General features: G+C 41.3%; 2 protein-coding genes across 4 annotated transcripts in view; one reads left to right on the top strand and one right to left on the bottom strand.

Moving 5' to 3' along the window:
- Positions 1-1,163: 1,163 nt before the first annotated feature.
- On the bottom strand, positions 1,164-7,711 carry LOC111157903 (heterogeneous nuclear ribonucleoprotein A1). 2 transcript variants are annotated; one of them, XM_022519625.1, is made up of 12 exons: positions 7,445-7,711; positions 6,778-6,894; positions 6,340-6,486; positions 5,983-6,193; positions 5,799-5,891; positions 5,626-5,718; positions 5,352-5,426; positions 5,000-5,158; positions 4,383-4,538; positions 4,057-4,122; positions 1,548-3,822; positions 1,164-1,306 (listed from the first exon to the last, which is right to left on the bottom strand). In XM_022519625.1, exons 1-10 carry the CDS (start codon positions 7,457-7,459, stop codon positions 4,067-4,069), a joined length of 1,122 nt encoding a protein of 373 aa, XP_022375333.1. In that variant the 5' UTR covers positions 7,460-7,711; the 3' UTR covers positions 1,164-1,306; positions 1,548-3,822; positions 4,057-4,066. The 2 variants fall into 2 exon arrangements, with proteins under 2 accessions (XP_022375333.1, XP_022375334.1); XM_022519626.1 differs by lacking the exon at positions 5,000-5,158.
- Positions 7,712-8,096: 385 nt separating this feature from the next.
- Positions 8,097-27,924, top strand: part of LOC111157816 (chromobox 5) — a 33,404-nt gene continuing 13,576 nt past the window's right edge. Inside the window, exons 1-2 of one of the 2 annotated variants that reach the window (XM_022519482.1) lie at positions 8,097-8,265; positions 27,333-27,511. In XM_022519482.1, the coding sequence (XP_022375190.1) occupies positions 27,375-27,511 (137 nt within the window). In that variant the 5' untranslated portion in view covers positions 8,097-8,265; positions 27,333-27,374. Of the gene's footprint in view, positions 8,266-25,444; positions 25,530-27,332; positions 27,512-27,924 lie in introns of those variants that run through there. The other variant, XM_022519483.1, reaches the window with a different exon arrangement.

Here is a 27,924-nt window from a genome sequence, read left to right as displayed (position 1 = left end):
AATTGAAAATGCAGAATCAAGTTGTAAAGGGCAGTGCCTGGGATTACCTGTTCAGAAACTTGTTCACCTAAGGGACATCAGTGAAGATTTCACTTCTAAGCAAGCTCCCAAGTGGTAATCTGAGGCAAATTTTGACCCTTACCCAATGCTGGGCACCTAGGTTCTAGTACAGTTCTAGGCACTGGATTTTATAATGGGGAGAAATGCCCCCCTCTCACAGATAAACTGCAGCAGGTTAAGACCATACAAACAGAACTTAATACCTAACTAAAGCAAAAGGTGAACAGCTTTGGACTATGACCTAGGTTCTGGTCCAGAGTTTGCAAAAACTTGCAACAGGTAATCTAAAGTTATGCAACTTACCATCAACCTTGTATTTGTAAAGCATGTAGCGAAATACACAGAATGAGATGCAGGACCCCATTTTTTTCAACAGCAATGTTTTGCACACTGGTGGCCTGAGTTGCCTTCCTTCTAAACCATGACTGTGAGAGAAACCTGTTCCAGGGAACTTCAAGCCACATGTGAGTCTTAAAAATCACAGCAATGGAGACTGCGTATACATTTACACCTTCCTACCCCTTCTACTAGCTGAAAATTGAGGCTGGATCTTCTCTTGAAGACGGGAAAGTTTAAGCATTTGCTGGGGGATTCAATTACTGCTCCCAAATTTTGGGGTTACTTCTGAAAAACTTGTTCCTCCCCTCCAGTCAGCTTTACCTGGTTCCAGATTTTTTGGAAGCCAGAGATAGCTGGCCAATAAAGGCGTGTGGAACAGTTAACAGCTTACTTCTAAGTGGGCCAGCAAGAGCCAGTTTCATTTCACTAAACCATGCTGCTGCTGTGATAAATTTTATGTATTAATACATTAGTAGAACCACTTGCATTCCAAAAGGCCAAATAAGCGATCATTTACTTTTTAGTTTGGGAAAGGTGGGGGGGGGGGGGGAGAAGCACTCCCAACAACCTAATTGTTCCCCCCATCTCAATTTCAACCTGTAATTTTAAACATGTTTATGTTGTCCCACCTTTCTTAACATACCTATTTTATTTGTTCATTTAGAAGGATCCAAGAAGCTTAAGGAATGAAAGGGAAAGGACTTCCAACTCCGCTAAGAAGTTCTGATTTACCATTATCATGAAAGGAAAAAAGTGAAACAGAACCAAGTTAAAAGCATTTTATTAAAAAGTCCATTCATAAAACTGAATGATTAATTCAAGCTGCACAGCAGCTAATAACCCCATGGCAGTGAAAATAAGGGGCAGTGGCTCAGATAAAGGTTGTCCTCATTAAGGAAGGATGTTGCTGCAAGAAAGAAAGAAAAAAAAAAAAAAAAGTTATGAAGTATTTACATATGCACTTGAAAGATTCTGCAATTACTCATTTTGTTTACTGGGAACCCAACTGCTTTAGACATTTTGTGGGCAAAATGGTAGACTAGGAGATCCTTTTTTTTTTTTTTTTTTTGGTTCTTAGGCAGCTTGTCATTCTCTACTTTGGTAATACCAAGCACTTTTGCTGATCATTAAATTAATAAAAAGCTTACCTTTTAGCCATAAATTTGGACAGATGAGTTTCTGATTTTTTTTGTATTTTTTTTTTTGTTTTGTTTTTTTAAAGAGAGTTGATTAGCCTGGAGTAGCATAGCAGACTCCTCCCTAGAAAAGTAAACAACCTTTAGAACTAGCTTTTCTGAGACCAAGTCCCAGCTCCGGGTAAATCCCCCCACCCGCCAAAATTAATGGTCCACCCTCCCTCCCACCATGTTTTGGGGAAGATTCTAATGCATTACTTTGAGCCATTGTTTTAAGGAAATGAATTAAAGGAAGGCATGAAATAAATCAAAATTAAAGGGCAAGAATATATTGTCATAGTAGAATTAGTGTTTACTTCCTTCATTTGGGAGCCAAGTCTAGGGTGTCAATTTAAGGCAATTGATCTCCAGAAAAACCAAGTTCAGCTTAACTGGACTAGTAGTATTGGCTCAATACATTAAGGAAAATGTAACAGAAAACCGGATTTTAGGTAACACTATATGGATGGAAGTAAAATCTGTTCTTACCTACCAGCATAGCAATAAAACCTTTCCTCCTGGTTCTGACTGCTAGTCCTAAGAGTCAGGTGTGCCTTACTCTTGTCTGCCTCCTTTCTTGCGATGGTCACTGAAACTTCACTCCCTCCTAGCTTTCATGGAGCGTGCCGTGGCCTGCCCCTGGCTTATCTGTACTCCACATACCACAAGTGTCTACTCTCAGCTGTAGAGTGTCTGAGCTCGGAGCCATTCGCGCTATACTTGCTAGCAGTTCCTAGTAGCTGAACATCTCTCCTGGATCTTTACAAGGCATTGTCACGAATCCTGAGGTATCTGCAAACTCCCTCAATAGTTAAGGTTCCACCTGCCATTGCAAACTCAGCCAATATCAAACTCATGGAACTATCAACCATGCTTTCCCACCCACCTCCCCCCCATTCCCCCCCCACCCTCCTCCCCAAACTTCCAAGTAACACACCCACAGGATGGAATACACAGTCCTAGTGATAAACAATTCTCTATGCTACCAGGTACAATGGCACTGAAATTGAGGGTACCAAGGGAGGGCTCAAAAGAACCTATGTAACAAATAACAATGATTGGATATTAAGTAACTGTAAAAGGCTTTAAATAAAAATCATTTTCTATACAATTAACATTTTAGGATGGTTGTGTGATGTACCGTATTTAAAGGAAAACTGCAGTTAACATGAATATAATAAGGTTCCTCACCATCTCCATAATTTTAATGTCCAAACAGATTCAATAGTATAGTTAATCTATAAACCTCTATTAGGGACCCACCCACCAGAACCAAGTAAAACTGCTGTTTTCCTTTAATGTAAGCCTGTTTTTGTATTAAAAATAAGATATTCTTACTGGTGCTGGTCAGTTTAAAAAGGTCTCCCAAACACTTCTAATCTGTGGACTTATGGGGTGGCATTAGCCAGCAGCTGGTTTCTATTCTCTGGCAGAGTTTTGAACTTGAATTGTGATAGAAGCATTCAACATTATGAGGGGTAGTGGGTAGGGAAGTCCAAAGCTCTGCCAGTCCCAAATCCATACAGTTGTCATTCCATTCAAGAGAATATTAAATCGTTTATTGATTACACATGATAATGGATGATACACAAGCTTTAATCCCATCTATAATTTTATCTGATACCATAATTCAATTTAGATATATTGCATAGGATGTGCCAACAATCATATTAATAACCAAATAAACTCCAGGACTTTGCTTGGGTGACCTTTTAATGGTGAACTCCAGGTCACAACACATTAACTGTCAGTTCAACTACACCAAGGTTTGTGGAGACAATGGCTTCTGTGCCCAAGCAGGTTGCAAATAAATTTCGAATGGAACCTGGCATCACCCTGAAGGAATTCTAACTTCACACTGTTGGGGTAGTATACCAAGATGGCTTCAGAGTAGACTAACTTTACACAGCACATTTAAAAAAAAGACACATTTATTCAGCGTCATGATCAGACTATTACATTTAGCAATCAACAGCATGGGTGCAAAAAAAAAAATCTACATTAAAACCCTTTGTTGGAATGCTTTACACTTTCCACAGAACAGAAACTAAAATAACCTGTTATACAATTAGTCACAAATACAGTCCTCGAGTTTTTTTGCCCATACACATGAGTATTGTCTAAAACATGTCTTCTTTGTAGCAGCTAGGCCCTGCCACCACTGTGCTTGGCTGAGTTCACAAATCTGTTGTAACCTGTAGCTTCCCTGTCACTTCTCTGGCTCTCCTCTCCTGCTAAGCTTTGTTTCCTGTTGAACAATATGGAATAAAGTTGTTAATCTAAACATATTAAGACTCAAGGCTACAATCCAATAGCAAGTTTTGTTTCCCACAAATTTTGCTGATCTGAATATTAACTTAATATCCAAAATTTTACTGCAATTATAATGTTAACTACTTTGCACTGCTCAGCTACATTAGGGTTACTGGGTTCATTATCATTTATAAAAATTAACTTGAAAGATAAAAAGGTGTTTACTTACCTGGCAGTAATTAAAACCTTCTGCCACTGCCGTAGCTGCTGCTGCTGCTGGAACCACCATAGCCACCTAAGAAGAGAGTATGTCCCTGTTAATCTTTGGAATGCCAACAAGATTTTTTTATACTGGGGGCAAGAGATGTCCAGATTTTCCAGAGTTTGAGCTCACTTGACTTTCCCAATTTGACTGCACATACCTATCACTTAAATTTCCTAAAAGCTTTGAACTGTCAGCGCTTCACTACTATACAAACATTACCTAAAAATTAGTATTTTTTACTAGAACTAGCTATAGATAGCTAGCACTTCAACATTGCATATATACAATACCTTGGTTTCGTGGTTTGGCGAAGTATTGGCCTCCACCACCATAAGGGCCAGAGCTTCTGCCTCCAAAATTGCCTCCCTTCATGGGTCCAAAATTTGAGGATTGATTGTTGTAATTGCCAAAATCATTATAGCTTCCGCCACCTCCAAAGTTGCTTCCTAGGAATGAGAAGAGGGCCTTTATCTGCTACTTGAACCTTTTCTGGGCAAGGCACTCAGCTGAGTAATCCACTACGCTTTAAAAGGTTTACCCAATTTACCATGGGGTTAACAGCATATTGTCTATAGCCTTGAAGGATACTACCCATCGAGGGCACTACAAACACATGCTGGATGTATGAACTAAGTGCCTAAGATCCCAAAGGAGTTGAAATATTAAATCCTGCTAGAAGCTAATCTAATTCTGATTAAAGACACCGCTATCCACTTAACCATATATCTATCTTGGGAGTGAGGCGGCCCCAGCTTAAAGCTAGGAGGAGGTAGCATTAGCAAGCCCATTAAAAAAGAATACCATGCATTGTACCACAAAATGCTTTTTAAGAGCATCAAATCCCCTTGTAAACTCTAAAGGGCTAATCTAGCTGTTGCACCAAGTACTTGGATCACTGGATACCTACCACTACCACCGCCATAGCCGCCTCCGCCTCCTCCGTTGTTATAGCTGTCATAGCTGCCACTCCCGCCATAGCCACTGCCCTGGTTTCCATAACCCTGTCCACCACTTCCATAGCCTCTGCTTCCTCCAGAGTAACCAGGGCCGCCTCCTCCATAACCACCTACAAGAATACAATTCTTCTCAATAAGACAAAAGTATTCAACAATCAAAACCTGTGCAAGTGTAATGCCTAAAAGCCTGCACACAGCATGCTGTTTGTTATCAGAGCTAAGCTTGTCATGCACTAGTTTACTAACCTAGTCTAAAGGTTGCCAAAGGAAACTTCACCTATATACTCCTTAAAATAAACTTACCATCATTACCAAATCCGTTATAGCCATCCCCACTGCCACCATATCCACCACCACCTCGACTGCCACCAAAGCCACCTGGAAGAAAATAGAATTTTAAACTGCTTTTTGAAGTATATAAATTATACACAATTTATACCCTTAATTTTATACTCAAGATTTAACCTTCTGGTTAGTTGAGAAGCCACAACTACACTTAGATCAAATTTAACTTTAGGGATAACTGAACCACAAGGCTCACTATTAATTCTTAGTGGTAAACTATAACCACACATACCTCGACCACTGAAGTTTCCTCCGCGACCAAAGTTGTCATTCCCACCAAAACCACCTCCACGACCACCACCAAAGTTTCCAGAACCACTTCGACCTTTAAAGGTAAGTTTTAAAGGTTAAATCATACGGATTATAATTACTTAGCTATCTGTAAGAATTATCAAATAAACCCACCTCTTTGGCTGGATGAAGCACTAGCCATCTCTTGCTTAGAGAGCGCTTTCCTTACTTCACAGTTGTGGCCATTCACAGTATGGTATTTTTGAACTAAAAAATTACCAAGAAAACACGATCTCAGGGCTTAGAACAGAACACGGACTTCAGAACCCCTAGCAAAGAGTATGCCCCGGATACTTACTGACAATCTTGTCTACAGAATCATGGTCATCAAATGTTACAAAAGCAAAACCCCTCTTTTTGCCACTGCCTCGGTCAGTCATGATCTCAATCACTTCGATTTTCCCATACTGTTCGAAATAATCTCTTAGATGATGTTCTTCAGTGTCTTCTTTAATGCCACCAACAAAAATCTTTTTCACAGTTAAGTGGGCACCAGGTCTTTGAGAATCCTAATATGAAAAAGCCCAATTAAGTTTCTTGTATCAGCAAAGGTATCCTTAATAAAGATCACTAAAGTGTATTAAGAACCCTAAATGGGAAGTCCACTTAGTGACACACTTCTAAATCGTCAGAAGCAGGAAAAAGTATCACTCACTTCTCTTGAGACAGCCCTCTTTGGTTCCACAACTCTTCCATCCACCTTGTGTGGCCTTGCATTCATGGCTGCATCCACCTCCTCCACAGTGGCATATGTGACAAACCCAAAGCCTCTGGAGCGCTTGGTGTTTGGGTCTCTCATTACCTGAAATGTTAACTCATTTAATACACAGTAAAACCCCAGAACCTCTGGTCATTTCTACCCTGGGTAACATAATAAATTCTTTCAGCCCTTTAGGCAAAGTCCTCCAGTTTCCCACTACCCATCTAATCTAAATTAACTAGTACCTTCTAATTAGGTAAAACCACACCTTGCCTTGCCAAATTATTTTCAACCACAATCCTGTTAACAATCTTCATAAGCACAGTAATTACGACAAAATAATCCAAGTAAACGGACTAGTTCTACTGGCCTTTTGTCTCTCCCAAGTCTTACCACACAGTCCGTAAGTGTTCCCCATTGCTCAAAATGGCTCCTCAGACTCTCATCGGTTGTTTCAAAGCTCAGACCTCCGATGAAGAGCTTCCGCAGCTGTTCAGGCTCTTTGGGAGACTAGCAGCAGGGGAAAAACTCGTTACATGTGGGCTATAACGCCAGACACCTTTCAGTTAGGAACTGCAAAACTAGGCAGCAACGTTACGTAGCCCTTATTGTTCCTTCGGGTCACAGCAAGCCACGTGCTTCTCCCCATTAAGGGAGACGTATGTTGGGGGTTGGGAACCACGAGCGCATGCGTCCCTACTGTCCCTCCGACGCACGCGCAACAAAAGGACTAGGCTAGAAAAATACATAACCAGCAAGGAACTATAGCTGTTCTTCAGAAAACTCGTCCCTTGTGACGAGGTAAAACAAAACCAATCGAATGTGCCTAACTGTTTTGCCAGAAGGGGCAAGCCTGGCGTGATAACCAAGTGTTGCAGGACGGCGGCCTCATGGCGACGACGAGGACAAAATGGCGACCTGAACTTTGGGAGGGGTAGGCCCTGGCAGAAACCGAAGAACTGCCGAATGAGCTGGCGCAAACAACCCAACGAGGCCGCATCCTACCGAACTCAGGAAGAAGCGAGGAAGAAAATGAGATTGGAGACAGCGTGTTACTCACCTCTGACTTAGACATGACGGCGGTGGGAGGGGAGACTTTAACGATGCTTACTCGGCGGCGTCCACGGGCAGAAAGGAGTAATCTAACGAACGTATCTGCCAGCCTACCTTCGGCCTCGCTTTTTTATCCCGCCTCCTCGCTTTAGGCATTGGTAGACTCCGCCCCTGAGTATCTCTGATTGGATATTTGCAATAGCTTCCCCCTGCTATTGGTCTGTAGTCCCGCATTGCTGTATAACGTCATCCGTTAGGGCGTTCTACGTAGTCTCCACCCCTTAGGGGCCATTGGTTCCCGTGTAATATTACCCTTAACTAGTGTGATTGGCTCGCCAACCAATCATTCATATTTGAATGTACCTAAAGTAAATAAATTTTTAATCTTTCAAGGCCTGAAATTACGTTCAACTCACTTGACAAAGCACGGTTAATACTATGTATTAGGAAAGAAGTTATCAGGTGACTTTTTTCTTTTTTTTTTTTTTGCAACGACCGCCTGCTGAGCGCATGTGTAGTAAAATGGCGAGTTTACGCAGGCGCATTAAGAAGTTCCGCTTGGCGCTTGGAGCACGTGAAATGGCGGGCGGGAGACGGCGGCGAATCTACAGCGCCTGCGTAGTGGCGGGAGTTGTGCCTCGTTTTGCGCAGGCGTAATGGGCGGAGAAAGGGTCCAGTCCCAGGATTGGTCGCGCAGGCGCAAGGAAGGATCCGTTTTGGCGGGCGGTTGGCGTTGCGCAGAAGGCGGCGGCCGTGGTGTCTTGTGGTCCGGCCTCACCACAGAGGAACAGAGAAGACATTAGCGTGAGTGATCGGTCTCGATCCCGGGTAAGTGGCGGATAGTCTTGCCTACCCATACTAGGTCTTGAACTGACTCCAATTGGGCCCGTTATTGTGTGAAATGAATGGACCGCGGGGTGGGGGCTAGTGAAGGGGGAGCGGTGGGTTCGGCCAACCAATGGAAGAACAGGGGCGGGATGTTTCATTCCTGTAAGTTGTGTGGAGCTTTGCCTCCGGAGAGTTTGACTGGCTTGTGTATGGGCCAATTGGCTCTACATTTAGCTGCCGACTGATCGGTCCTTGGGCCATCGGAATGTGGGAGGCGGGTTTTCCGCTCCTGAGCGGCGTCTCCCTAAGCCAATGAGCACGGAGCGCGCGGTAGGTTGGGCTCCTCCAAGAGGCAGCGGGTAGACTCCAATGGGGAATGCAGGAGTCGGGCGGCTAAATGGACCAAATTTGGAGCCAGTAGGCGGATACCCTACGGAAAGCGCTCGCGCAGGTCGTCCAATCAGCGTTCTAGAAGAGGAAGGTCTTAAAATTTGGGGTTGTGAAGAGGATTTAATGTCTGTGATGGCGCGGCAGGCACGTATTTTATTCACAATGACTTCTCTAGCGAGTCTTTAGGCTTCCATCCCACATACCTTTCTGCTCTGGAAACTATAAGTTTGCTCCTGTGTTGCTTCGAATTTGGCATCCCCCCCATATCGTTACTTCTCACCACTTCACACTTTTTAGGTTTTTTTTTTTAAATTAACATAATGTATTTGTTTCAGGGGTACAGGTGTGTGATTTATCAGTCTTAATTCACAGCACTCGCCATAGCACATACACTCCCCCATTGTCCATCACCCAGGCACCCCATCTCCGCCCCCCGCCCCCCAGCAACCCTCAGTTTGTTGGTTTTGAGAGGGGCAGGATAGGTTTTGGGAACTCACTCCTTTAGGACGACTGACTTGCAATGTTAGAACCAATAGGATAAATCTCTAGTGTCGTGGAAAGGCGCCCAAGAAAAATCTACATAATGATGCATGTTTCTACGGACAAATGGATATTTGTAAATCCATAGAAAAAGTTTTGGAAGGGTACACACTAAAGTGTGTTATCTTTAGGGAGAGACTGAGATCTAGGCAGGTTGGATCTCTAATGTTTAAATCTTTCAGGGATTGTAATTTGTGACTAAAAATGAAAAAGTCAGTTTTTGTGTTTCCAGTCATAATCACCTGCTTCTCATATTCTGTTTTATCCTTACACCTGGAGAAGGTGCTGTTTTTCCTTAAAAACTAAGGTGACCCTCCGGATAAAAATACAAATTTTAAAAAGATAATTTTTTTATGTGTATTTAGTACCTGCTAGGGAGACATTGTGCTAGGGACTTTATAAGCAATATCTGTGTCTCAATGCTTTTATCTTAGTCTCTTCTTTGAGGAACTTTCCCCCTATGTATATCTTTCTTTACACCTTTAAAGAGTTTCTAAGCCTTCTTTCTGCCCTTCCTTTGAGGATGCCTGAATTTTGATAAGTTGCTTAACAAGGGTGGTATTTAGGGTGGTAGGGACAGGAGAAGTCAGCCATCACCTGGATTATTCCATTGCCTTGATTATATTTCCTTCGAAGTGTTTTACAGACATTGTAATCACCTGTTGATAACAACCATTGAGCTGATTTGAAGATGTTTTGTAAAAATAAAGAAATTTTCATTACATGATGGCTTTATCAGAATCTAAATTGCTCTCTTGTTCACTGACTTAAGGTTAATAGAAAAATGTTTAAATACTGTAAGTTCAACTATATATGAAGTACACTTCTGATTACAGACCTTTGTGACATTGTACAAAAGAAAGTTAATTTCACTTGTTCTTAAAATGAACAGAGGAGAGATTTCTGTGATCTCTGACACTTGCAAGAGGACAAATCAGTTTCGTATCGTTAAAAACTGTTTGTAGGTGTGCTAGTAATGCAGCTGCTTCTGCTGAGTTTATAAGAACTAAAGGACGCTAGATTAAGGTTATTTGTCTCTAATTTATTTAGGTTCAAAAGGAATTCAATCTTGATCTATAGGGTTTCTTGCAGCATTATTGATGTTTTGAGCTAATATATGCCTCTCACCTCTTCGCTTACCCCCATTTGTGACTTATCAGAATGTCTCCACACGTTGCCAGATGCCCTCGGGGTGTCAGTGGTGGTGGTGCAGAATCACTCGAAAACTATTGATTTAGGGGCGCTTGGATTGCTTGGTTGGAGGAGCATGTGACTCTTGATCTCGGGGTGGTGACTTCAAGCCTCACGTTGGGTGTAGAGATGACTAAAAAAATAAACTAAAAAAAAAAAGAGAAGAAAACCATTGATTTAAAGTAACAGATGCTAGGGGTTCCTGCATGGCTCAGCGGAGGAATATGTGATTCTTGATCTCTGGGTCATAGGTTTAAGCCCCACATTGGGTGTAGAAATTACTTAAATAAACTTATAAAAATAAATAAGTAACATGACATACTGGAGTTGATTATCTTGTCTAAATCTTTTATTTTAGTAATTGGAAATTGGAGGGAGAAGATGGGTGAAGTGTCTAGGAAGTAGCCTTTGATAAATGGATCACTAAATCCTAACGGTTATCTCTTCAGAAGTAGAGAGATCATCACTCCATTGGATAAAAGGAGAATTTAATTAAGTTTTTACCATTTCTTGCACTCTAAACACGATTGCATCCTGTGTTTGTTTGGCTGCCTAAAATAATGGCAAATATGTTTTGGATAGAGGTGGACTTTGCGTTGCGTTAGATGCTTATTAGATTTTCTCCTGCTTTAAGCCTTTTCTTTGCTGGAATTCTTTTGGATAAATGTGTCTCAGACTTTTGATCTTGACCCTTGCTAAGATACACATTTACATTGACCCTGTACACATACGGAAACAAGTTTCACTATATGAATATATGTGCAAAGCAGTCTGGTACTTTCTCATCTACTGTACACTTCCATTTTCTTAAAAATGCAGGTCGGTTTTTGGTGGTTTCGTGGCTGTGTTTAGACCACAGATGGGGGACAAAAGAAAACTGATCTGAAGAATAGGTAAATCATGTTGTCTTAGAGTACTCTGAATGGATTCCACCCATCTCTAGCCTCAGCTCCTTGGATTTATAAACAAATTAACCATGACCCTTTATTTGATTATTTTAATTTGAAAGATTTCAAGATTTCAACATAAGCTTCTTGGTTTACTATGGTGTGCAAGTACACATTGCTTTTTTGTGAATTCTCTTACAGTGTTAGAGTTAATAGGTCTGATGAACATTTCTCTCTGGTAGGGAAATTTTAGTGGGTAATTTTTCATTGTTATTCTGAGACTATCACATTGAAAACTTTTTTTTTTCCCCTTAAGACTTACTTTATTTGAGAGGTGCCCGGGTGCCTCAGTGGGTTAAGCCTCTGCCTTCGGCTCAGGTCATGATCTCGGGGTCCTGGGATCCAGCTCTGCATCGGGCTCTCTGCTCAGCAGGGAGCCTGCTTCCCCTCACCCCCAGCCTGCCTCTCTGCCTACTTGTGATCTCTCTCTCTCTGTGAAATAAATAAATAAAATCTTAAAAAGAAAGAAAAGATTTACTTTATTTGAGAGAGAGAGAGAGGGAACATGTGCACGCTTGTGTGCAGGAGCCAGGGGCTGGCGGGGCCAGAGAGTGGGAGAGGGAGAGAATTCTCAGAGCCAGATGCGGGGCTCAGTCCCAGGACCCTGAGATCATGACGCGAGCCAAAATCAGGAGTCGAATGCTTAACTGATTGAGCTACCCAGATACATTGAAAATCTTAAGTTTGGACTGACTTTTTGCCTTTGGAGAACCTGGTTTGGTTCATTTATACTGGTCTGTTAACAAGACAAGATGTTTAGCCTGTGTTACAAAATTGTAAGCACATTGCTTACAACTTAAGGATATATTATATTATTGCTGGGACACCTGGGTGGCTCAGATGGTTAGGCGTCTGCCTTCAGCTCACGTCGTGATCCTGGGGTCCTGGGATTGAGCCCCACATCAGGCTCCCTGCTGAGTCTGCTTTCCCCTCTTCCTTCCTCTCTCCCCTGCTCATGTTCTCTCTCTCTCTCAAATGAATAAGTAAAGTCTTTTTTTTTTTTTTTTAAGGATATATTATTACTGCCAAACCTAAAAGGATTAGTGTTTACTAAAAGGGAACATAACACATCTTCACTGGTCTGTCTGAAAACCAGTAAGTAGACAGCTATCTGGATAGTAGGTGAGCAGGATAATGGTTGGGGCAAAAAGGAAAAAGAGAACATTACTCTGCAGTGGCTGGATTTTTATATGTCTGGGAAAGTTTTGGTAGTTTTTTTTGTTTTTTTTTAAAGATTTTATTTATTTATTTGACAGAGATCACAGGTAGGCATAGAGGCAAGCAGAGAGAGAGGAGGAAACAGGCTCCCTGCTGAGCAGAGAGCCTGCTGCGGGGGCTGATCCCAGGACCCCGGGATCATGACCCGAGCTGAAGGCAGAGGCTTTAACCCACTGAGCCAGAGCCACCCAGGCACCCCAGTTTTGGTAGTTTTCAGAGCCCTTGTTAGTAGCTCCAGAAAGAGAAAGGTATCCAGGGTACAGAGGTTTCTGAGGAAGATAAGTAATTTTTATTTAGGTATTTTATTTAACTATATAGCATGATTTACATGTCTTACTGGAATAGCACATTTAACAATCCTTGGTAAAGCATTTTTCCTTTTCTTGTTCTTTTGCTTTGCCTATTTTTTTTTTAAAGATTTATTTTATTTTATTATTTATTTGACAGAAATCACAAGTAGGCAGAGAGGCAGGCAGAGAGGGGTGGGGGAAGCAGGCTCCCTGCTGAGCAGAGAGCCTGATGTGAGGCTCGATCCCAGGACCCGGGGATCATGACCTGAGCTGAAGGCAGAGGCTTTAACCCACTGAGCCACCCAGGCACCCCTTGCTTCGTCTATTTTTATTTTCATTTACCTTACGTGAAATTGGATTAAAGCTGTGTGCTTTTGATATTGATTTTAAAAGTAGTAGATTACAGGTGGCTCAGTCAGTTAAGCGGCTGCCTTTGGCGCAGGTCATGATCCCAGTCTCCTGGGATCGGGCCCCACATTGGGCTCCTTACTGAGCCGGGCGCCTGCTTCTACTTTGCCTGCCATTCCCCCTGCTTGTGCTTGCTTTCTCCCTTTCTCTCCCTTCTTCTCCCTCTCTCTCCCTCTGTCAAATAAATAAATAAAAATCTTAAAAAAAAAAAAAGAAGTAGTAAATTACAATGTGAGATACCACTTGTAACTGACTCAGTATGGCTGCTATTTACACATTATTATTCGTGAACTTGAATTCTGAGCAATTATTTTTTTTTCTCTGACATAAACTTTGATTTTCCTTTCCTCCTTATAAAGGATGCCTTTTAGCTGATCATTGTACTAATGGGAAAGAGTCCAGGTCATCCTGAGAAGAGTTGGCTTGTGCAAAGTCCAAGATACAGCTTTGTTGAATTTCTGTAAGCTACTCGAAGCCACATATTCATTTCTGATGACAACTTTACACTTGTGTTGGCAGAACACCCACATTGACAACTGGTGCCTATGTTTAGTCTGTCCAGGAGCTCTATCAGCTAACATGTTTGGGGAAAAACCTACACTGTTCTTGTTAGCAGCTATGTAAATATTAGACCTTGCGGAGTTTTTCTTCCTGGATCTGCCAGTATTTTGTGGGGTAAGTTACATTCTCTGTTTGCCTCAGTTTACCCTTTGAAATGAGGGATTTAAAGGTTTTAGGCATTCTTTGGGTTACTTGAAGTACAATTCTTTTTGGATCAGTAATTGGGTTTATATATATCCAGTTTATGATTTTTAAAAATTTTATGTTCCCTGTGCAATAGTCTCCTGTGGCTTCTAGCCCAAATTACTGCAAACTTAGTGGCTTCAGTATATGTGCTGCCGAAGCGAGCACAACTTAGTGGCTTCAAACAACAGGTATTTATACTTAAAATTCTGGAGGTCAGAAGTCTATAATAAAGGTGTTGAGCCCCCTCTGGAGGCCCTAGAGTAGAGTCCCTTCCTTGCCTCTTCCAGCTTCTGGTGGCTGTCAGCCTCACCTCTCCCTGCTTTCTCTTTACTTCTTTGTCTTCTCTGTGTCTCTGCCTGTGATAAGGATGGATGTGATTGTGTTTAAGAGCCAACCAGATATTCTAGATACATTTTTCCTTTCACATCTTTTGCCATATAAAGTAATGTTCATAATTTCAAGAGATTAGGACTTGGTTATCTTTTGGGGGGGCACTATTCAGGCCACTACACCCTAGTTCTCTAACCCTTATCCATAAATTTTACCTAGTTCACAAAATAAAAAGTTACGGGGCACCTGGCTGGCTTAGTCAGTCGGTTAGACTGCCGACTCTTGGTTTTCATGATCTCGGCTCTTGAGATGGAGTCCCAAGTAGGAATCTGTTTCAGATTCTCTCCCTCTAGCTCATGTCCACTTGTGCACTGTGTGCTCACATTTTCCCTCTCTCCAATAAGTAAAATCTTCTAAAATAAGGAAAAAGTTATTTAAGTGATTTGTCTTTTTGGTTTCAAGAAAAAATTATTATTTTTTAAAAGATTTTATTTATTTGACAGATCACAAGTAGGCAGAGAAGCAGGTGGTGGGGGGGGGGAAGCAGGCCCCCTGCTGAGCAGAGAGCCCGATGCAGGGCTTGATCCCAGGGGAGCAGAAGGCAGAGGCCACTGAGCCACCCAGGCGCCCCAAGAAAAAATTATTTTTAAAGATTTTATTTTACTTACTCCACTAGCGCACACACAAGCAGGGGTTAGTGGCAGAGGGAGAGGGAGAAGCAGGCTGGAGCTGGATGTGGGGCTTGATCCCACAACCCCAGGATCAAGACCTGAGCCAAAGACATGACTGAGCCACACACGCACCCCAAGAAAAAGTTACTTATTTATTTTTGAGAGAGAAGAGGGGCAAGGGAGAGAGAGAATCTTAAGCAGTTACATACCCATCGTGGAACCTGACCCTGGGCTCGATCTCACTACCCTGAGATCATGACCTGAGCTGAAATCAAGAGTTGGACACTTAACCGACTGAGTCACTTAGGTGCCCCAAGAAAAAGTTATTTGAAAAATGAGAGGCAAGTGGGGAAAAAAGCTCAGGAAACCTAGGTTCTTTTCCCTCTTCTGTCATTAACTATTGATATAACATTGGTTGAGCCATTTGCCCTCTTTGGTGTCCCTAGTTTATTCATCTTACATGGAAAGAATTGGATAGGTGATTGCCAACAGCTTTCTAGACCAAAGACTTTGATGAAATGACTCCTGAATTGTCTTGGAGTTTGTTTTTTGAAGCCACTGATTTTAAATGTGAGCAAAGAACTCATTCTAGTATTTTGGGCCAGTGGAGGCCTTTGCCTAGGATTTGAGGGATAGATGATTGACTTGTTGGCTGGTTGTCAAATCCTTGGGGTATTAACATAAGGTAACAAATTTGTTAGTTGTGTGTGGATTTCTAAAAAAAAAAAAGGTATAATGGACAGGTTGGGCCATTTTTCACACTCATCCTACTGAGGCTGTGGACTGTATAGTCTGGATTTCCTTTCCAGGAAGAGTAGTTTGTCAAAAACACTGACACATTTTTCTACATGAAACTAGATTGTGAAGCTGTTTCTACAATTTTTCACATGCAGTCATACTCTTCAGACTTAACTGAGTGCCTGTTCCATCGTACTCCATTGCTAGAAACAACATTTAGAAAATGTGGGATTGAGATGGTGTTCTTGAAGGCTATTCAAAGGTCAGATTTTTAGTACCCTCTTATTATTACATGGAGAGGAGGAGGAATCAAATTGAATTCAAGTTTTTCTCTGATTATAATCTTCATTTCTTAGAATAAAGCAAGTTCATATCTGAGTCAGCAGGCATAATTATGTCGGAATAAAGCGCCCTGCTAAAGGGTCAACCAACAGGCTGGGAAATCTATCTTAGGTTTGGTTTCTGCAATAGATCCTTGAACTCCATGTACCTTCTTTCTCATCCCTAAATCAGTAAGACTCACTTACCTCACAGGGAGTTGTGGAGGGTAATATACTGCTAATTTGTTCAGTATTTCACAACAATAAATTATATCTAGGGATCTGATAAAACATTGGCAAACCCCATTTATATGAGTACTTGGAGACAAGCATAGATATAACTTACAGATAGTTCAGAAAATTTATTAAAGTTATTTTAACTTCCTCTGTTATCAGATATCTTACCTTCTGTTTGCCGTATACTTTCCAAAGAGTTTTTTTCTTGTTTTTTTCCGTAACAGACATGAGGTAGGTAGGGCAGATAGCTAAAGCCTGATTAGATGATAAAGGGATCAATTCATCATGAAGACACAAGAACCCTAAATTTTACATAACTAATAATAAAACTTGAAAATAAATGAAAGAAAAAGCCGTGGAATTGAAATATATACATTATAACTATGTTAACACGCTTCTAAGTAACCCATGGATCAAAGACATCACAAAATTAGGAAAGATTTTGAACTGAATAAAAACGATGACATGACCTTAAAATTTGTCGGATATAACTAAGACAATGCATAAAGGGAATTTTATAGTATTAAATGCTTCAGATAAGGAATCAGAAAGATCTAGTCAGTGACCTAAATTTGTATCTTAAGAACCTAGGAAAAAAAGAGTAAATTAAATTCAAATTAAGCAGAAGAAAGAAAATACTAAAGGTAAAAACAGAAGGTAGTTGGTGAAGTATAAAACAAAAATAGAGAAAATCAATGAAAATCAAAGTTGGGTTTTTTAAAAATTTATTTTTAATTTTTTTAAAAGATTTTATTTATTTATTTGACAGAGAGAAACACAGTGAGGGAACACAAGCAGACACAGTGGGAGAGGGAGAAGCAGGCTCCCTGTTCAACAGGGAGCCGGATGTGGGGCTCAACCCCAGGAGCCTGGGATCATGGCCTGAGCTGAAGGTAGGCGCTTAATGACTGAGCCACCCAGGTGCCCCTGAAAGTTGGTTTTCGAAAAGATCAATAAAATTAATAAACCAAGCAAGTCTGATTGGGGGTGGGGAGGAGACTCAAATGACTAATATCAGGAATAAGAGAAGGGATATCACTACTGATCCTAGAGACAGTGAAAAAGTAATAAGGGACTATTATGAACAATTATGCCAGTGCATTCAGTGTCTTAGATGAATTGAATCACGTCTTTGAAAAGTAAACTGCCAAAGTTCACTTCAGAGGAAATACAGAACCTCACTAGCTCCATATTTATTAAAGAAGTAAAATTTATAGTTGAAAGTGTTCCCCCCAGTGAAAGCTCCAGGTCTGAATGGCTTCACTGGCAGGTTTCACCAGACCTTCCCCACCACCCCCCTTCCTTTAAGGAAGAGGTAATACCAATTCTACAAACTCTTCCAGAAAATAGGTAAGGGAGGAACAATTACCAAAGCATTCATTATTTTTTTTTAAAAGAGTTTATTTATTTATTTGACAGAGATTACAAGTAGGCAGAGAGGCAGGCAGAGAGAAAGGAGGAAGCAGGCTCCCTGCTGAGCCGAGAGCCCGATGTGGGGCTCAATCCCAGGACCCTGGAATCATGACCTGAGCCGAAGGCTGAGGCTTTAAACCACTGAGCCACCCAGGTGCCCCAGCATTCATTATTTTTAACATCATCTGTTATCAGGCAAACTTCTATTTCTGTGTGTGTACATTTATATAAATATTTAAGATTTTTTTTCGAAGATTTATTTATTCTAGAGAGAGAGTGAGCCTGTGGGGCAGGGGAGCACAGAGGGAGGGAGAGAAAGAATCTCAAGCACACTCCCTTCTGAACATGGAGCCTGATTCGCGGCTCTATCCCCAGACCCTGAGATCATGACCTGAGTCAAAATCAAGAGTCGGATGCTCAACCAACTGAGCCACCGAGGCGCCCCAAGATTTTATTCTTTTTTTTTTTTTTAAGATTTTATTTATTTATATGACACAGAGAGGGAGAGAGACCGTGATAGAGGGGAGACAAGCAGGGGGAGTGGGAGAGGGAGAAGCAGGCTCCCCACTGAGCAGGGAGCCCGAAGTGTCAATCCCAAGACACTGGGATCATGACCTGAGCCGAAGGCAGCCGCTTAAAGACTGAGCTACAAAGGTGCCCTGTCCAAGATTTTATTCTTTTTTTTTTTTTTAAGAGAGATTTTATTTATTCATTTGACAGCGAGATAGCGAGAGAGGGAACACAAGCAGGGGGAGCAGCAGAGGGAGAAGGCGAAGCAGGCTCTCCACTGAGCAGGGAGCCCAATGTGGGGCTCGATACCAGGACTCTGGGATCATGACCTGAGCTGAAGGCAAACGCCCAACCATCTGAGCCACCCAGGCACCCCATCAAGATTTTATTCTTAATCACCCAAGGTGGGGCTCAAACTCAGCCCTGAGATCTTGAGTCACATGCTCCACCAACTGAGCCAGCCAGACACCCCCTTTATATTTTTAAAAGTGTTGTCCAGTTTTTTTTTTTTCTTCCCTTCACAGCAGACCTATGAGATAAGTAGGGCAAATAACACCGTTAAGATGAACTGTTTAGTTTGACCTTTCAGTTATCAAATTGGGAGAGGACCACATCTCCTTATTCCTAGTCCTCATATTACTACTGTTAACAAGCTGCCCCTTCAGTAGCTTTTTTGTAACAGCCTTTGGGGACAGGACTAACAAGTGCTGATTTCAAGGAGAAACTTAAAATCCTCCGCCCTTAAATTGAAGACTGGGTTAGACTCAGTGCCCATGCAATGCTTGACACTTATCAAGCCCTCAATAAATATGGCAGAACGAGGATCAGAATTGCAATATTAATCATCCCTTCGGCATAGGATTTAAATTAGGATTGCAGTTGGAACTGGATAAAAAGAAACATCTTATTTGGTTTAAGGAACACATCAGAATGCTCAGTGGAAGAGCTGGGTGGTCTGAGATTGGCTATCCCTTTTAGCCGTTAATCTGGTGGTGGCCTTTCTTTGCATTTAACTATCAATATATCTGAAGTGTAAAACACACTTTTATGATATTGTGGCATAGTAACTCACACTTAAATGTCAATAGAGACACTTGCAAAGACCTACAAGGTTCAGTAATTTCTGGTATGGGTTTGTTTCTCCTGTCATCACCCATTATGTATTTTTTTACAGCTTTTAAATTGCCACGGAGAGAAATTGGTCAGGATCATAATAGATGGCCAAGGAGCTGCCAAGGATACCGTTGCATGGATGGGAAAAAGTTCAATACTGCCTTGATTTTATTTATCTAAATTGTAGGCTATGACTTCAATATAATTCATGTTGCTAATATACCAAGGTAATGGCAAAGCACAAAATTATGCCATATGTTGAAGGAATGCTTTTACTCCATGAAGTTTTACAGTCTGAGATACGTTTCTAACTCCAATTATATAAAAACTCCTTTTTGTCAGCATGTATTAATCAGATTTTAGCATATTGACTTAAATTATAATCGCATCTCAACAGTTAAATTAGAGATATTTTAGAGATTTTAGTTTATGGTTATGCAAATTAATTTTTATGTCTCTTGAATGTCTTCTCTAAACTAAGGCTATGAGAGAGCATAAATTGTCTGGTAATAGCAGAGGCTTTTTCTTAAAATAGAGGATTTGTTAGAATAACCTGGAGGGGTCTTGGTAACCCTTAAGCTGCTGATGTCCAAAATTTGTGCAAGCTGGATGATGCCAGATAAGCACCGTGTCTTAATTTTATGGCTGTTTGAAAAATATGACTGTTACTTTAGTTGGGGGTGGATACGTCAGTTCTCCTTTAACCCTTCCATATTTTGTGAATATGCTCTGCCAAAGTGGTATGTAAAAACCCAAGATTCATAGTAACTACTCCAACATTGCTATAACCCATTTTTCTTAAGATTTATTTATGGTGAAATTGCCAGGTTCATCATGAAAGGTGACTGGATCTACTAGTTCATGCTTTATTCCATTTAATTCAGAGAGTAGTGGGTGTCAGAGTAACACCCACCTGGGACTGTGGTGCCTTAAGAGGAGTTCAGTACATTACAAGGACAGAGTTGTTGGAAAGCACCATCTGGAAGACATTTGCCCATAGTGGTGCCAAATTCTACTTTCTCATAAATCTTGGAACAATTGCATATCTAACCTTGCCCAGTGATGGGTTTAGGTGTGGCCTAACTAAATTTAAAGCGGACTGACATTTGAGAGAAGAAATTCAGTAGATTTTAATAAAGGAAAAAAAAATACCACGTAAAATTATTTTGTGGGATTGTGATCTTGTAATGAGATATCAAGAATTTGTGTGTTACTTACAAATATGCCAGCGAACTAGACTGATAACTTCAGGCAGTTCTGAGAATTGCTATAGTACACATTCATTTATATTTTTTTAATGGTGATCAGAGCTTGGAGGAGAGTACAGCTGAGTAAAATTTATAAGGCAGCCTTTATCTCTATTTATAATGTATATGTTTTAATCTAAAAGAACAAAAGGCCCTTTACTCCCTTGCTCACTGGAGCAGGAGGCTTAGATAATCAACAAACAGGATACTTTGCCCCGGAATAATTCTGTGACTGGATGAGGCAGTGCCTTGGCCTGATTTTTAAAGATTCACAAACTGGAGTGCTAGCCAAACAGAGAGCAGTTCCTCTCTCCACACTCCTTTCTATTAATAAAGTTTGTGTTGTCTATATGTGGCTTGTTAATGATAGGGGTGTTAACGACCACAGTTAATCTTCCTCCTCAACTCTTTCTTAATCCAGTCTCTTAAATAGACATTTAAAAAGCTTTTAACTCCTCTTGAATTGGGTGCTCATGGGCTTTTGGTGGAGGTGGAGTGATAGTTATCAGCCCATTTAACAAAACCTGAGACAGCCAGGACAGCTATAATGTGTATCTCTATGCCGTGTTTTTGTTAAAATGCCACATGGCTAATACTTTGGAAATCATAAATCTAGTGGAAGAAAACATCTTTATGGAGGGTATTTTAGTTTTATGCTGAATGTGTTACAAACTTAAAATCATTGGTGCTTCTAGATCCATAAAGAACAAAGAATACAGACCAGATTAAAACGGTTCTGTAAATTTGGTTTCTTTTCATCTGTTTTATTTATTACAATAAGGCTATATAGAGGATGCCTTGAAGACAGTGCTACAGCTGACAATCTAATCTTCACTTCAGCCACTAACTTTCCCAAAGCCCTTTGGGGAGAAATGGGAATTTCTCAAGCCTGGGCCAACTGAAGTCACCCATCAGCAGCATATTTGATTAATACATGTGATACAGAGCTTTGCATATGCCCTCACTCCTTTCCCCTCTTTCTGGAGAATTTTACCTTCTTACTGGGCTTACAGATTTTATATTGGAACTCTTTAATAGGGGTGCCTTGTTGGCTCAGTCGGTAAAGCATGAGACTCTTGATCTTGGGGTTGTAAGTTTGAGCCCCACGTTGGGTGTAGAGATTATGTACATATAAAATCTTAGGGGTGGGGGAAGAAAAAAGAAACTCTAAAATGAAGAGAGAGCTCACTGATGATGTGTTTTGACATTTAGTCTGACTACCACCTCCAGATAGTTCAGTGGGTGGTTCAGTGAGGCAGTTTACCATTTGGTTCTTCATTACCTTTTTAAAAATAACAAAGCAAGCTCAGAGAAAGATTTAGAATTATGTTGTATATATACTTTTGCTTGTAAGTAGTGATGAAAATAAAATGTGCTACACCAAGATCTAAGAAAAGCCACCAAGACAGCTGGCATTGCCAAGTAGTGACTGGAGGGACTAGAGCAGAGCCTGAACTGGACAAAGAGAACCCAGAAACCCTATGTGGGCGATTCTGTGAATCCAGGATTGACAAATGGAAATAGCTAACCATTCCCTCTGTTCTGGATTGCCCCAGTTTTCTCTAATGGCTTCTCTAACTTCTGGGGACTTACAGTTTCTTACATATTTTTTCTAAAAACCTTTATAACGAGTGGAGTTTTTTGGTCCTCCTCTTTCTGCTTCACTTCCTCACCTCTTCCTTTTTTTTTTTTTTTTTTTTTTCCCCCTGTAAGATTTATCTGTTAAGTCTGTCATCGACTTGGAATGTGGGTTCTGCCTGTGCCTGACCACAGTGCTCTTTGATGTTTTTCCAAGGCTGACTTCTCACCAGATCCCTGGTTTAGGGGATTTTTTGCCCAGCACTCAGAGGCCTGTAAGGTGAATTTGCCTTGTGTCGTTGATATGAACGGTTGGTGGGGCCTGCTCTTTTCTCATGTCCTGATGGGCAGTTAAATTGCCAGAATCTATGTGTAGTTGTTGATACCTTTACCAGAGAGTCATTCTGTGTCGTTACAAAAGGGCTGAGAGCTGTTATGTCTGAAAGACTCTAGAAACTTGAGAAGCTGCTCACCCCTTCCTATGGAGATTTCCACAAGGATAGGGTTGCACTCGAGGCTCATCCTCTCTTCCTTCGTCATGGTATCGGGATTCTACCTTAATCACTCCATCATCCTGCCAGCCATGCCTCATTTCTCATACTCGAACGCTCCCTTCTCTCAAGCTCAGCGTGAACCACCAGTCTTGATGCTTTATCTGGTACAGGCTCTAGCCCTTAAATTGTCCGTCTGGCTTTGTGTTTCATTTGACCCTAATACACTGGGTCGCACTGTCTAAAAGAAAATTATGTCCCCTCCGATGTCTGAGTGCATTTCTCATTTCTTACTGCTGCTCCTGAGCAGATCTGTAACTTCAAGGTTAAGATAAGACACATTCCATCAGAACTATGTCGTCATCCTTGCCAGCTTCTGATCTGTGACTGTCCCAGAGATTTACAAGACAGTTGCGTGCCATTCTTTACAGAATATTATGGTTGGACTCTGACTTCTGGCATCAGGCCCAATTTGATTTGTCAGCTGTTACAAAACCCATTTCCCAAAGAAAAAGGGACCTTAGCGGAGTGCCCTTTAGGCAGTTCTTGAAGAGGGGAAAGGAGGAAATTGATCTGACATTATTTCCGGATGTTTTAGGAAGGGGGTAGACACCAGAATATTTTTGTCCTTTTCCTTGTTGATTTCACTTTTTTTTTCCTTGAAAGGTTTCACTAAAATAATAATGTTGCTGTCATTTTTTTCCTTTATCTTTTCACAGAATTACTGTTAGTCTTTTTATATTGCCATTTCCAGTGCTTTTCTGAGTGTTAGGGAGTAAGAATAAGTATTTTACCCTTAAGAGAGAATGTACCTTATTCTCCGAAGCTTTATTAGTTTACCCGTACCTGTACCTAGTTAACAAAGATACTCCCCCTTCTTTCTTGCTGTCTACTAACATTTTGAGCTGCAGGAGTTACTGCATGTGATAAGGTTTACTGGCTTAGGAATTTGGAAGGTCACGTATTTCCTGCTGCTGTAGAATTTGGCCCTATATTTTTACAAAAGCTTCTCTTTGGGGGACTTACCAGCTCTTTGGTCTCTATTTAAACTCACTGTTTCCCTAGGAGGTAGGCAGTGGGGATTTGGCCCATTTTAGTGATACTGAGGTTAGGTCTCAAATTATTTACTCAAGATCATACATGGCAGGTTGATCACACAGTGAGAACCCTGATCTAATTCCTTTCCATTGTTTTTATATCCCTTAACTACAAAAGTATTAAAAAGTTAGGAAAAGTCCAAAAAGGCCTTTTTACCCAGAGATTTTTCTGACAGGTATATTCAAATTTGAGGAAATCTTCTGTAGTTAAAAACTGTCTACTCTCATACCCTATAATTTCTTCTGTTTGATAACTAAAATAATCACTGTTCTCCACCTTTTTCTCAGTTGGGGTCTTTGCTTTTGATTATCCCTTTTTCTTACTCTCCTATGACAGCTGCCTAAAACTGTCTTAAAGACCAGAATCCTAAAGCAGAGGGAAGGCTTTGGAGCTCTCCAAAATGGTCTTTAGGGCCAGGAGAAAAGAAACTTTATGGGACTTGTAGTCTCTAAGTAGATCTCTTCTTTATCACAATCCTTTTTTCAAGTATTAGGGATTATTGATATATGGAGTTTTAAATTACTATATAGTAATGCTTTGGGTGGGTAGTAATTATTTAAAAATTTGTTTCATAATATTACAATAACAATTAATGAAATGTGTTTTTTGTTTTTTGTTTATTTTACATTTTATTTATTTGAGAGAGCAGAGAGTAGTAGCGGGAAGAAGGGGCGGGGAGTAAAGGGAGAGAGAGAAGCAGACTTCCCGCCGAGCAAGGGAGCCCTGTGCAGAGCTTGATCCCAGGACTCTGAAATCATGACCTGAGCCAAAGGCATATGCTTAACTGACTGAGTGAGCCACCCAGGCACCCCGAGGAGTGTTTTTTGTTTTTTGTTTAGATTTTATTTATTTGACAGAGATCACAGGTAGGCAGAAAGGCAGGCAGAGAGGGGGGGGGAAGCAGGCCCCCCGCTGAGCAGAGAGCCCCAGGAGGGGCGCCATCCCAGGACCCTGGGACCATTACCTGAGCTGCCGAAGGCCAAGGCTTAACCCACTGAGCCACTCAGGCAACCCCCCCCCCCAAAAAGTGGTTTTAATAAAACAATAATGGTTGTGGCTGGACTGCTGTCCTCTTTAAAAACTACTTAAGGATTACATTTTTTTCTACTTGTAATTTCAGTGGATAGGTTCTTTGGTAGTGCTTCAAGTGTCTGGATTCTGTTTCTGTATCTAATAATCCCTCAAAGAAGGAAAGTTGTAGAGTATCTTGAAATACTTCCCTTCCCCCCTTCCTGTTATCCCGCATCCCCCAAGCAATTTTAATTAACTGTTCAGTGACAGATGGTAGAAAAGGCCTTATTTAAAGTGCTTCTGGTGGGCTGGGTTAGGGGTGAGGGGTTTGTACTGATCCTGTTGTAGAGGGACCTAGCTTTTCCCCTCCCCCTTCCAGTTGAGCTATAATCCTGTTAGATGATCTTAAAATGCTATTGATTAATTCCCGGTGCTCTTAGAGGAATAAGCACAGGTTTTGGGGTTAAAACCCAAGAACCAATTCCCTTGAGTTCTGAATGCCTTCGCTTTGAGGCCGGGAGAGTACCTTCCAACTTCTCCACCCAGTCTTCACTGAAAAGGAAAGTTAAGCCTTTTAACTTTTCCGTTTGCCTCTCCGCCCCCCCACCCTTAGTCTAGTACTGCTGCCAGTTGCCATGGCAACGGGCTGGGACAGCTGCGCAGTGGCTCCCAGGCAGCTGGGTGGGGGCGGGGGAGCTGCCAGCCCGCCAAGCCCTAGACCTGGGAGGGGAGGCCCCTCCTGTTAGCCCAGAGGGAAAGAGAACTGGGGCGATCCGGTAGGTAAAGGAGGGAACCCCCATTCATCTTCTACCTTTGGGGCTCCTCTTCTGCATGAAGGTATAAAGGGAGATTTTCCTCTTTCCTCCCTCAAACTGAAGAACACATATGTAAATCCTTGTTTTTCCTCGTGAGGCAGGGGAGGCCATAGCCACAATGCTTAACTGCATGCATCTAACCCGGGGCTGGTTTTAACCCCAGCGCTCTGACCTAAACTGCTCAGCTCCCGGAAATTCCAAGGTGAGTGGGGTGGGGGTGGGGTACTCTCCCTGGAATATGACATTTCCTGTCTCTGGTGAGATTGGAGGCTGTTTTTATTTTAAATAAATAAGATTTTTTTTTTCTTGAAGCTTAGGACTCTCTTCTAAATTCATGGGAAAATTATTTTGAAACTCCTGTCTACATTCTCCCCCTCCACCCCCTCTTCTGAATAAAGTACTTTAATAAAAACTTAAGTTTTTTTTATAGGGGAGTAATGGGTACAGACAGTTTTTTGGGTAGGCAGACCTATTTATTGCTAATAGGTTCTGGAGATACGGTTTCCAACTAGATGTTCTTGGAATAATTCCTTAAATTTTGCTAACTTGAAGTAAATGGACAAATGCAACTTTTTATGTTACTTGACTTGAACACAATTCTGAGATTAGTAGTGGCCTTCCCTGTTCCTGGGAGTCATCTTTTAGTCAGGATGGAAATATTTTTAGAGAGTGCTGAAAAAAAAAATCTTTTAAGATTACGGAAGAATAAAAATGGAGTTCAGCTAAGAAAACAGTTCTGCTACTCTATAATCCAGACTGTAGGCACCATTTAACTTGGTTAAAGAATTCTTAAAAGTGATTATGGAAACAACAATGTGGGAATTTTAAAAACTAGATCTGTGTTGAGTACCCCCTGGTTGTGCATATTTCTGAGCTTAACTCAATTTCCATTTGTGTTGCTTTGCTTCAGCTTTCCTTGGGCCTATGAATGGTTCCTCTGTGTTTTGAGGCTTCGTGTTGATGTGAGTTTGGGGCCAGACTTCTTTTTCCTCCTCTTCTTCCTTTGGCCCAAAGTCAACTCCAGTTAAGAGAAGTACCTCCTTAACCATTTGGATTAGTTGAGCCATGAGAATTACTGAATTTTTTTAGTTTTTGGACTAAAAATATTTGTTGTTGTTCTTGCCTCTCTACCATCCCTAAGTGAAAAAAAAGGCTTCATGTATCTGAGATGCCAGCCTTGCTTTTGTGAACTGATGGACGCTCTAGGGACAAGCTCAGTTTGTTTGAGGGAAAGGTATACCAAGTCACTGAAGACAGTGGAGAAGATGCCTGAGCAGGCCTTTTTGTGCTGCCAAGAGACTAGTCAAGATCCTCAAAGCAGGGGAAGGTTACATTTTGGGGCTTTTCTTTTTTCATTTTTATGAAGAACCTTATTCACCTTAAAGGTAAGGTTTTAATTTTGTCACTGTACTTTTAACTGGTAGCTTTCTACATTTGTTTGAGATCCTGGCTTGTTAACAGTTATAGAAGAAGTACCCAGGAGTAACATACCACACCACTTGTCTTTTGGAATCTGAAATTAGAAGAGTTAGTTGTGTGTATAATAATGATTTTGGTCTTGTGAGCTGAAGAAAAAGTTGTTTTTGGGAAAGTGGGGATTGACCATTTTCTCCTTATATTCTTAGGAACCGTCTATAGAATGCTTCAAGACCCAAGAGAAGGGTACATGGCAACTTTGTGTTATCCCCTCTGCATTCCATCAAGAAAAGACAAAGTTTTAATTCCTTGCATGGATTTCGATCATTTTGTCCTTCCTCTTTGCAGGAACCCGGTGGCCTTAGTCCTTCAGGTGGAACAGCGTGCAACATGGGAAAGAAAACCAAGCGGACAGCTGACAGTTCTTCTTCAGAGGATGAGGAGGAGTATGTTGTCGAGAAGGTGCTAGACAGGCGTGTAGTTAAGGGGCAAGTGGAATATCTACTGAAGTGGAAAGGCTTTTCTGAGTAAGTGTCTTCTTTAGGCCTTAGCACTCTGCAGAGGTGGACACCTTTGGTTTCCTTCCCCATGAGCCATTGCCATCTTCGTCTTTTTCTCTCCTCACCTGCACTCCTCCTAAGAGTCAGAAGACACAGCAATAAACTAAATAGAGTCTCCCTTCGAGCTGGTGTTCTAATGATAATGCTTTTGAGAGATAGTATAATGAATTGGTTAGGTGCTTAGATGAGGAGCCAGATTGCTTAGGTCAAGATTCTTGTTCCACCACTTATGAGCTGGGTGACCTTGGTTTAGTTCCTTAATCTTTTCCTTCCTCAATAAAATAGGAAGAGGAAATAGTACTTGTCTTAGAGATGTTGGGTATATGTAGAGACTGACAGGTAAGCTCAGTGTAAATAAATATAAACTATTATTAGGGCAC

The sequence above is a fragment of the Enhydra lutris genome, unplaced genomic scaffold (assembly GCF_002288905.1).
Source record: "Enhydra lutris kenyoni isolate GAN:26980312 unplaced genomic scaffold, ASM228890v2 scaffoldscaffold56, whole genome shotgun sequence".
NCBI lineage: Eukaryota > Metazoa > Chordata > Mammalia > Carnivora > Mustelidae > Enhydra > Enhydra lutris.
The sequence above is the reverse complement of the archived record's forward strand: the minus strand, read 5'-3'. Positions and strand labels throughout refer to the sequence as shown.